General features: G+C 45.8%; 1 protein-coding gene across 1 annotated transcript in view; it reads left to right on the top strand.

The window, feature by feature from the left end:
- The window catches only part of LOC122881653 (immunoglobulin superfamily DCC subclass member 3-like), a 27,357-nt gene extending 17,145 nt beyond the window's left edge, over nt 1-10,212 (top strand). The window contains exons 7-14 of the mRNA XM_044208113.1: nt 1,155-1,320; nt 2,969-3,219; nt 3,452-3,616; nt 3,758-3,946; nt 4,472-4,579; nt 4,673-4,796; nt 5,011-5,110; nt 6,107-10,212. Coding sequence (XP_044064048.1) covers nt 1,155-1,320; nt 2,969-3,219; nt 3,452-3,616; nt 3,758-3,946; nt 4,472-4,579; nt 4,673-4,796; nt 5,011-5,110; nt 6,107-6,187 — 1,184 coding nt within the window. The 3' untranslated portion in view covers nt 6,188-10,212. The remainder of the gene's footprint in view (nt 1-1,154; nt 1,321-2,968; nt 3,220-3,451; nt 3,617-3,757; nt 3,947-4,471; nt 4,580-4,672; nt 4,797-5,010; nt 5,111-6,106) is intronic.
- Nucleotides 10,213-10,919: the final 707 nt, after the last annotated feature.

Genomic DNA, 10,919 nt, shown 5'->3' with positions numbered 1-10,919 from the left:
GCCAACACCACCACCGCCAACACCACCACCGCCAACCACCACCACCACCACCACCACCGCCACCACCACCACCACCGTTAACACCACCACCACCACCGCCAACACCACCACCGCCAACACCACCGCCACCACCGCCACCGCCACCACCACCACCGCCACCACCACCACCACCGTTAACACCACCACCACCACCGCCAACACCACCACCGCCAACACCACCACCGCCACCACCACCACCACCGTTAACACCACCACCACCACCGCCAACACCACCACCGCCAACACCACCACCACCACCACCACCGCCACCGCCACCACCGTTAACACCACCACCACCACCACCACCACCGTTAACACCACCACCACCAACACCACCACCACCACCGTTAACACCACCACCACCACCACCGTTAACCACCACCACCGCCAACACCACCACCAATACCACCACCGCCACCGCTACCACTGTTAACACCACCACCACCACCACCACCACCGTTAATACCACCACCACCAACACGACCACCACCACCGTTAATACCACCACCGCCACCGCTGTTAACACCACCACCACCAACACCACCACCGCCACCGTTAATACCACCACCACCACCACCGTTAATACCACCGCCAACACCACCACCAATACCACCACCACCACCGCCACCACCGTTAACACCACCACCACCACCACCGTTAACACCACCACCACCGCTAATACCACCACCACCAACACCGCTGCCACCACCACCGTTAATACTACTACTTCTAATACTGCTGCTACTACTACTGTTAATACTACTACTACTAATACTACTACTACTACTGCTAATACTACTACTACTAATACTGCTGCTACTACTACTGTTAATACTACTACTACTAATACTACTACTACTAGTTCAAGTTTACTTGTCACATATAATCATAGTGAAATGTACTGCTGCTGCCTCTTACTGACCTCCTCCTCCTCCTCTTCCTCCTCCTCCTCCTCTTCCTCTCCTCCTCCTCTTCCTCCTCCTCTTCCTCCTCCTCCTCCTCCTCCTCCTCCTCCTCCTCTTCTTCCTCCTCTCCCTCCTCCTCTTCCTCCTCTCCCCCCTCCTCCTCCTCCTCCTCCTCCTCCTCCTCCTCCTCCTCCTCCTCTCTGTGTGCAGCCCCTCCAGAGTTTGTGCAGTGGCCTCAGTCTGTCTCCAGACCAGCAGGGGGCAGCGCTGTCTTCAGCTGCACGGCGTCCGGCGCCCCTGAACCGCACCTCATCTGGCTGAAGAACGGAAAGCTGCTGACACCGAGCGGCAACGTCAAGCTCACCAACGGAAACACGTAAGAACATCAACACACGAGGTTTCATTCCGTCAGGAAGAAACAGAGACTGAACTTCATCCCGACAGATTTGGGATTTTTGGAAAGTTTGAGATTCAAAATAAGGAGTCTGTAATGATGAAGATGATGAAGATGATAAGAGCTCCTGTACTGTGTAGTTCAGTCCAACTGAATGAGTCCTCGTTGTCGTTCTAACGTTCTTCTTCTCTAACAAACAAAAGTCATCGTTTCCAACCTGATCGCTGTGAAGCCGTGACTCTTCTTCTGTGGTTTTCTCCTCCAACACGCAGCTTTTACTCACTGCTCAGTGATTCAAATTCAGCCTCAGTCTGCTCATCAGAGTATCTCAGGTGAAAGTCAATGTCTGTTGTTAGCGCTGTGAGCGACGTGTCCTGCAGGACCTCCACGAGAAAGATTCCACTTTAAGTCCGTTACATTTCAGTTATTGGTAGGTTGTATCGTAGAAAAGGTTTCAGTCGTAGTCGTCTGGACGCTGTTTTCAGAATCAAGACGTTTCGGCTCCCATCCGGAAGTCATTCTCAATTGTGAAAAATGGGACGGAACTAGAAATTTAAGCTACTCTGTGTTGCTTAAGCCCCGCCCTCAGGGAGAGTCTACCTGAGTATCTGTTGATTAGCTAGTTTCACCTGAAACTGACCTAACTGTTTCCATGATGGCCCAGTAATCAGTAATCAGGACTATTGTTTTCTGGCTGCACCTCCCTCATCACTGTTAAGTACCTGATTAGCATGTGATTGGCTTGACCACGGTGTTAACACACTGTGGTAAACTTTGGGCAGATTGAATCTCAGATCACCATTTCTGTTCAAAGAGGGGTTTTCTTTTTTCACAAAAATGGCTTCTTTGACTCCTCTTTCAAACCAACTCTTCTCTCTACTGAGAATCTTCACCTCGCTGTCTTCAAATGTGCGGTTTGTAGCTTTCAGATGCAAATGCACGGCGCTCTGCAATCCTGAGTTAGCGTGTCGTCTGTGCTGATAAAGTCTTTTGTGAAGTGGCTGTTTGGTCTCACCTGTGTACCGCTCTTTGCAGTTTTCCTCACTGCACTGAATGGAGTAGACTACATTGCTCTGTTTCTGTGTGGGCATCTTGTCCTCAGGGTGAATGAGTTTCTGTCTTAAAGTGTTGCCTGGTTTAAAGAAAACAGGAACATCGTGCTGTCTAAAGATCCTTTGTAGTTTTTCAGACAGTCCAGATACATAAGGGATGGAGACACCGTTCCTTCTTGGTTCTGTTACACAAAACAGCGTCCAGACGACTACGACTGAAACCTTTTCTACGATAGAACACTCCTGGACGAATGAGGGACGACACCGCCACATTCCACTTTAAGGCCGTTACATTTCAGTTATTGGTGCCCATTAAAATACACATTTAAAACAAATGAAATGATCACAAACTAACTGCCACACAGTGGACCTGGAGCCTTCGGGCCCCTGGAGCCTTCGGGCCCCTCCGGGCCCCTGGAGCCTTCGGGCCCCTCCGGCCCCTGGAGCCTTCGGGCCCCTGGAGCCTTCGGGCCCCTCCGGCCCCTGGAGCCTTCGGGCCCCTTCGGCCCCTGGAGCCTGGCTGGTAATCCATCATGTCCTGCACAGACTGAGCAGCTGCTCTCTGTCTCCCCCTGCAGGACTCTCGCCATCACCCGTATCACCGCCGAGGACGAGGCCATCTATCAGTGCATCGCAGAGAACAGCGCCGGCACCAACCAGGCCAGCGCCCGCCTCGCCATCAGCCAGGGGCCCGAGCTGCCGGAGGCCCCCGCCGGCCTCCAGGCCTTGGCCCTCAGCTCCAGCAGCCTGCAGCTGACCTGGGAACAGCCAGCAGAGCACGTCACCCAGCGGATTATAGGCTACGTCCTGCACATCAGACGACTCGGGGGTAAGGAACTGAAGTGAGGCGAGATTAGACGACGTGAGATTACATTTTATTTATTTAGATGAATAATTGTTTCTGATTGGCTGGAGGGTGAGTGTGACAGGAAGCAGGCTTCCTCATTCTCTTCAGTGAAAACATGTGTATCCTGATCAATCAATCAGTCAAAACAAGGTAGTGCAGCAAAAACAGTTCAGATACAAGCAAGACTCTGACCTCTGATCTCTGACCTCCTCAGAGCCGGACAGCGCAGAGCTGCAGGAGGCCGTCAGTAAGACGACCTTCAGGCACGAGTTCAACAACCTGGAAGCCGCCACCACCTACTCCATCTACCTGAAGGCTTATTCTGCTCTGGGAGGCAGCCAGCAGTCCAACACCATCACCGCCACCACACAGGGGGGCGGTGAGTCCACCTGAAACGCCGTCACACCGTCCACTTTTTCAGGACTTAAATAAAACAAACAGTTTCTGCTTAAAGCAACATAGTGGTAGAATGTTTTAAAACGTCTTTAAATGTTTGTGGCTCTCTCTGTCTGTCCCACAGTTCCCAGTTCTCCCAGTTTCTTCACCAAGGTCCTGAACCAGACGGCCATGCAGGTGTACTGGGAGCTGCCCAATAAGCCGGGGAAGCTGGAGGGCTTCAGACTGGAGTACCGCGGGGTTTCCAACCCAGACATTCAAGGGCAGGAGACCTTTCCAGGACACATCAACACCCACACCATCTCCCACCTGGGTCAGTTAAAGGAACATCTGTGTCACAGAAGAGGAAAATACTTAGCCTAGCTTAGCACAAAGACTGGAAGCAGGGGGACACTGCTAGCCTAGCTTCGTCACCTTCTGTTCCTGATTTGGTTGTATGTTGTTAGCTTGTTAGCTAACCGGCTAGTCACCGGTGCATCCTGTAGTCAGGTGGTTTGGTTCAGGACCGCAGCTCCTGAGGACACCCGGGTCGTCTTAATGACACGTGATTATAGAGTTTACATCGCAGTGACACGCACTGAGTTTCTAAGGCAGTTTATTAGATAAAGTAAGATTTGACTGCTTTTAGGCAAAAATGTAATTAAAATAAAACATCTTTCAGACTTTAAAGTTGGAAGATTCAAATGACAGAAAATAGAGTTTAAATGAATAAATAAATAGTGAAATGTTGTCGATGTCTTTGCCTGATAATCAGACTGATGTGTTCAGTATTTCAGGGTTTTTGGGGGACGAGTTAAAAAATACCGAACCTACAATGTTTGTTGTTTCCTTCCTGCAGAGCCGGCAGCAGTTTATGAGATCCAGCTGGTGGCGTTTAACGGGAACGGAGACAGTCCGTCCAACCGGCGCCTCGTCTCTCTGGCAGAGGGGCGAAACACTGCAGCAGGTAAGAGCCTCAACGTGACCTCTGACCTCTGACGCCCTCGACCCTCTGAAACCAGTGGAACCAGTTTAATACGATGTGTCTTGTCTCCGTCAGCTGGTCCGAGCTGTAACTGTGGTCAGTCTGATGGCTCCATGTCGACTCTGCTGGTCGGCGTTCACAGCGGCCTCGCCTGCATCCTCTGCTGCCTGCTCTTCATCCTGCTGGGATACAGACGCAGGTAAGACCTTCATCACTATCATCATCATCATCATCATCATATTTATCAAACTGTTTACGTTTGCTTTCTGTTGCCTTTATTATTTAATGTTGGTGCGACGTGTCTTGTGAAGCACTTTGAGCTGCATCTTTGCATGAAATGTGCTTTACAAATAAAGTTCAAAATCATCATCATCATCATCATCATCATCATCATCACTCTGTTCTGTGTTCAGCCTCTTCTGCAGGAAGGCAGCGAGCTGGGAGACTCCGCCCACCCTGAATGGTGTCAGAGGTCCTAAAGGTCACACACCTGAAAGCATCGAGCTGAGCCAGGTAACACACACACACGGTTGTACCTCTATACTTGTGAGGACCCTCACCGACATAATTCATTCCCTCATCCCTAACCAACTATCACCACTAAATGCCTAACTCCAACCCGAACCTGAACCTAAACCAGGTGTGAACCCTCAGACAGACTAAACTTGTTGGCAGACTAAATGTCCTCACTCCCAGGGTCTGAACCTCAGACTGGTCCTCACAAAGATAAGAACACACACTCTGAAGTGTCAGTTATAATGAGGGTTAAAGTGACACCTCCCTCCATTATGACTCACCACCTGTTTCCATCAGTCCAGGTATCCATGGCAACCACACTGTTGCCACGACAATAACACCTACATTCTGATTCCCAGTTATTCCTCAGTCTGCTGCCTTTAAACCAGTTAGCATCAAACCAGTTAGCATCAAACCAGTTAGCATTAAACCAGTTAACATCAAACCAGTTAGCATTAAACCAGTTAGCATCAAACCAGTTAGCATCAAACCAGTTAGCAGTCAATGTGGCAGATGATTTTGTCACTCCGTTAGTTCTCATTAGTTAACAGTCGACATTAATCCTGTACTAACATAAACACGTCAGATAAACAACTAAACGTAACGTTAATGTTTTGTTTTTAACGTAAATTGCAACATTTTGTTTTCAAAAGTTGGCTTTTTATTAAACTCAGGCGACTAACGCAGGATTGATACTGATGTGATGCTATAAGACGAACAGGGTTTATGTTTGGGTCCAGACTAATGAACTCACACCTTCATGATCAAAGGGGTGTGTTGGATATAAAGTATGTTGAAGAGTCACGTGGAGTTTAGCACCAGATAAACCAGCTCGCAGGAGTTTCTCTTTTACCATCTTGTTTTTGTTGTGGAAAAACCTTTGCTGATATTTGTTGTCACCGTCTTCTTTGACGAAATTGACGCTGCGTTACAGGAAAATGTCCACCCGACAGTATTATTATCTAACAGTGTTCCTGTTTCCTCCGCCCACAGAGATGTGACTCCGCCCCTCCTCCAGTGATGGTCATGGTTGAACCGACTCCACCCGTCCAGTCCGGCACAGGCACCGGATAAAACACCACCCATACCACCTCCTCCTCCTCCTCCTCCTCCTCCTCCTCCTCCTCCTCCAGCCGCCTCCTCTCCTCCTGACAGCCTTACAGCCACTTCAGCCTTTATGAATGACTGAGATGAGAGTTTATCTGAGATTATTGAGATGAGAGATGATGAGTCTGAGGAACATCCAGAGAGCATCTGATACCACACGGGATCAAAAAACTTCCCAACACCATGAAATACTTCACAGATGTCCACGAGCTTTGACTACAATTCATGATGATTTCGTCTTCAGACTGAAACCAAAGCTGAATTCTTCTTCTTCTTCTTCTTCTTCTTCTGATTCGATCTTTAAAACAAACATTTTCCTGAGACTGGAAGCCGCTGATCACGTGACTCCGGCTGGTTCCCGTGTGGTATCAGATGCTGACGTCGTGGCGTCCCGGATGCTTCCTGTTGAAACCAAAACCTTTTTGCTTCAGTTTGTGTCATTTTGAGTTTGTCACCGTCGGTGCCGAGTTTCCTGAGACGATGAGGCCTCTCACCAGTCTGACCAGAGACCGGGTCCTCAGAGGATCCACTGTGGGTTTAGTTTAACCACCTGAGCAGGTGTCGTTTGTTGATCCTCTGAGGCCCAGAGCCAAAGGGATTTATTATTTCTCTGGTCAGAAGGTGACTGTAGAGGATGTTAGCGCTCCTCTGCGCTGTTTTAGCCTTTTAGTGTTTGTTTGTCTCACCAAGTTCGCCTCAGGTCAGGATGTAGAGGAAGCCGGCAGCTGGTTGTTCTCCCCCCTCCCTCCTTTCCTCCCTCCCTCCTCTGACTCCTCCACCAAACTCTTTACCTCCAAAGAGAGCTACCTCGGGCTCAACGCCAAACGCCTGAACTACAGGCAACTGCTAGCCTCCTGCTGCTGGTCAAGCTAACCTACCTCAAAACCAAAAGGCTCCTCTGGAGCCACTTTGCCATTTTTCTACATTTTTGTACCAATGCCGATGTCCTGTGCCTGACAGTCACCCAGAAACCCTTCGAACTCCGAATGTTCGTGTTCGTCTGATGGATTGGTCCATCGTTGTCCTCCTCAAAGAGAAGCTGATGGAAGGAAATCACAGAAGATCTCAGCTATCTTTGAGTTTGTGCTTGTTTGACTCAGGACTGATATTTCCTGTCTGACTCCAACAACTTCCTCCAATTCTGCTTCCAGGACCAAAAAACCTGTTCTATGATCTTAACTCCCACGTTAGTAAAGACCTGCAAAACGGATCTCATCTTCTGAGTTCCATAAACCTGTTTTAGATCTTAGTTTCTAAAGACTCAATAGCCTAGACATGGATCATACTTTCTGACGTACAAAACCCTCCTCCAGATCTGAGCTTTAAAGGTCGTAGTGTCTTGAGTCCAACGACCTGCTGAATCTGAGTAACCTGCCATCGATTTGAGTTTCTTGAGTCCAAAAACCGAGTCCTGAGCTTTAACATCTTATCCTCTACAGCATAACAACGTGCACGTCTTACCTTTTAAGGTCCAAAACATTGCTCCAGGACTCATATTTAATGGTCTAAGGACTGTAGGTTTCTAAATTTTCAGCTTCCACAGCAGAGAAATCTGCCCCAAAGTCTGACCTGCCATAGAGATCAGCCTCTAGAGCTTAATGAGTCCTAAACCTGATCCAGATCCTCCACCAAAGTCTTTGTCTCTACAGTCAATAATCTGTTGAACAGTTAGGGTCCTGAAGCTCTTGGAGCTGGAGATGTTGGAGAATGAAACTGAGCTGCAGAGGAGACGTTTGATAGTTTGAAGCCGACGATCTCTGTAATCAAAGGAAGCGTCTGTCCTGGTTGTCATTGAGACGCCGTTTCCTCTGCAGAACTCTCACCTCCACCTGAGAAGAAATGTTTCAGCATCAGTCAAATAGTCGACACCTGAGAGACAAACAGGTGAACCAGGAGAGTTTGGACACTCTGGACGTCCCAGTGAGCGGCGTCTCGGCCCTTTTCTGTCCTGAATTTTAATGTAAGTTTTGATGTTTAATTTTTGCGGAGGCGGCCACTTCCTGTCACCTGCGTGCAGGTGTGTGCAGCCTCGTCAGCCATGTTTAAACTGACCTCTAATGTCTTTTAATGTCTGAAAGTAATTTCTAAACTGTCCTGTAGATGAACAGCAGCTTTCTGTAGATTTTCAGCCAAACTTCCAAATATTCTTTAAAAACAAGCTGAACGACGTCCAAAGATAAAAATAGTTTTTCACCATTTTCTGTAAAAATGTTTGTTTTCACTTCCTGTTTCCAGAGTCGAAGAACAAACGAAACCAAAAGAAATACTCACTTTCACATTTTATATTTCAGATGAAGACACTAAAAAGGACAAGTGAATATATATTTTCATATACTGTAACAGGATGAGTTTAAAGAGCCAAATAACTGAATGATAGAAACACTCTGACCAAAAGCTCAATAATACTTCTGAAATATTACCTCAGTTCTTTGTATTTAGAGTCTGTGTTCAGTTTGTGGTTGAATGTCTTTACAGCTTCTGTCTCTGCTACTGACAGTGACTCTGAGACCCCGAGACCCTGAGGACATTTACAGTACTTTAAAATACTTCATGAACTGAAGTAGTAAGTGCAACTTCAATTGTTTGGTTTGAGTTTTTCAGACGTTTTGTCCCACCGAACTGAACAGAGCTCAGTTGTCCCGCTGGACGTCTCGAGACAAAAAGCTTGAAATGGAAATCTGACGTTCAGTCTGACAAACCTTTATTTACATTAAGTTTGACTTTATCCATCCAAACCTGATCTTTAACTTGGATCTCATTAGCAGAACCGAGTTCTGCTCGTTAGGTTCGTTTTGGGTTTGTCACTTCAGTTAGTCTCACAGTCACGTCGACGAGACGCATCAAATCCAGTCGTGCTGTCATGCGGAGTTACATCATCGGGTCTCGAGTCATGACGAGTCACACACCTTAAGTCGCATCACGTCAAACTCACGCTGGGTCTCGAATTGCACCCATTCAGTCTAGTCATGATGAGTCATGTCCAGTCTCATGGACCCCCCTCGCTGTCCTCGGGGTCAAAGGTCACAGGTCAGCGTCAGGTCGGACCTCCTCTCTGCTCTGAAACGAGTCGAGTGTTTTTAAAAATATATAACTAGAACAAAATGTTTGTAAGTATAATGTTGGCTGTTCTTTTGCTAGAACTTTCTTCTTTCAGTTCATTCTTATTTTTTCCGTCGCTGCCGTTCGGTGGTGAAGAGGAAATTCAGCCAAAATGAAAACCTGTGAAGAAGACCATTTAAAATGTTTATTATTATTGCTAATAATATTATGATTATTAGCTTTTTACCCCCCTGTTTTTATATTGTTTGACTTTATTATTTTTGTTGGTAGTTGAATGATGTGAAAATGTTTCTAGATTTTGAGAAATGTCATGTTTTCAGCTGAAGGTAGAGACACTGATTAAACTGCTCAGGTTTCATTTTTTACAGTCAGCCGTACATGTGATCTCTAAGCCACATTCTACACAGACCTTCAGTGTTATTTTATATGAAAACCTAATTATTTTAACTTGTTGTTAGTTTAATTTCAGAATGCCTCCGCCTGTCAACACGCTGTAGAAACTAAAACTAAGACGTAGAGATCATAGTGACTGAAGGCTAGAACCAATGAGAAAAGTGATGCTTTAATGTTTCCGATGTCTTTTCTCTCAAAACATTTTATTTTCATTAATGTGTCATAAAAATGTTTAAAAACACGTCCCAAAGCTTTAAACTGCTTTTTAAACAGAACAGAAGAGACGACGCAGAAACATGAAGAGTTTAAAACCAGAGTGACACCTGGATTCTATTCACACTGAATAGTTAAATTTAGACAGTTTTTGTATTAGGTTTGGTTGTTACCATCCTTAAAGTGCCGAGTTTCACGCTGTCAAGTTTGATGTTTTTCAGAACTCTTCTTTGTATTTTAACGTGTTTCTGAGAATATTTCTGTCTGTTCTCCTTTCTGATGTTTAGACACATGAAAACCAAATAAAACTGAATAGAAGTAGAAAACAGATGTCTTGTTATTTATTAATTCATTGATGATGAAACACAGGAACAGATGAGAACCTGAAGCTTTTGTCTTTATATTCGGGTTTGCGTCCAGATTTCACTCCAGGATCCCGTCTGCCAACACAATCTGACACTAAAGATTATTTTCAACATCAGCTCATAAACTTTCCACAGAACAGGTTTAAGAAAAAGATAAAAAAAGTAATTTTATTTGTAGCTAATGGACGGACTGATTAATAGGCTGATCAGCTGATGTGTTTTGGTGTAAAACAACAGTGAGTACATTTACATTTTTTTTCTTCATTAGTTTTTATTTTATTTTTATTACTCTTTAATTTTCTTTACATTCTATTTTTTCTTATGTTTTAATTGTTGTCTTTTTTATTACTTTATTTTATTAATTCTTTATGTTTGTTATGTTCTTTTTCTTTAAATGTTAGTTTCATGTATCTTCTCACAGGTGAACAGGTGTGACTGATGTCAGATCAGCTGATTGGTCCGTCCATTCGTTGTAAGTAAAACCACTAAAAATTATTCAAACTTATTTACTTTTTTCCTTGATTTGTTTTTTTCTTCCAGACATGTTTTTATGCAAAGCAGCAGAAGTTCAGTACAGGTGAAGCTCACCTGATTCTTTTATCACGACAATGATCCAAAAGCATTAAATCCTCACAGCGGAGAATCTGGAGTTTTTACGAATTATCAGT

Source organism: Siniperca chuatsi, linkage group LG9, assembly GCF_020085105.1.
Source record: "Siniperca chuatsi isolate FFG_IHB_CAS linkage group LG9, ASM2008510v1, whole genome shotgun sequence".
Taxonomy (NCBI): domain Eukaryota; kingdom Metazoa; phylum Chordata; class Actinopteri; order Centrarchiformes; family Sinipercidae; genus Siniperca; species Siniperca chuatsi.
This window is presented reverse-complemented; position numbering and strand designations above follow the sequence as displayed.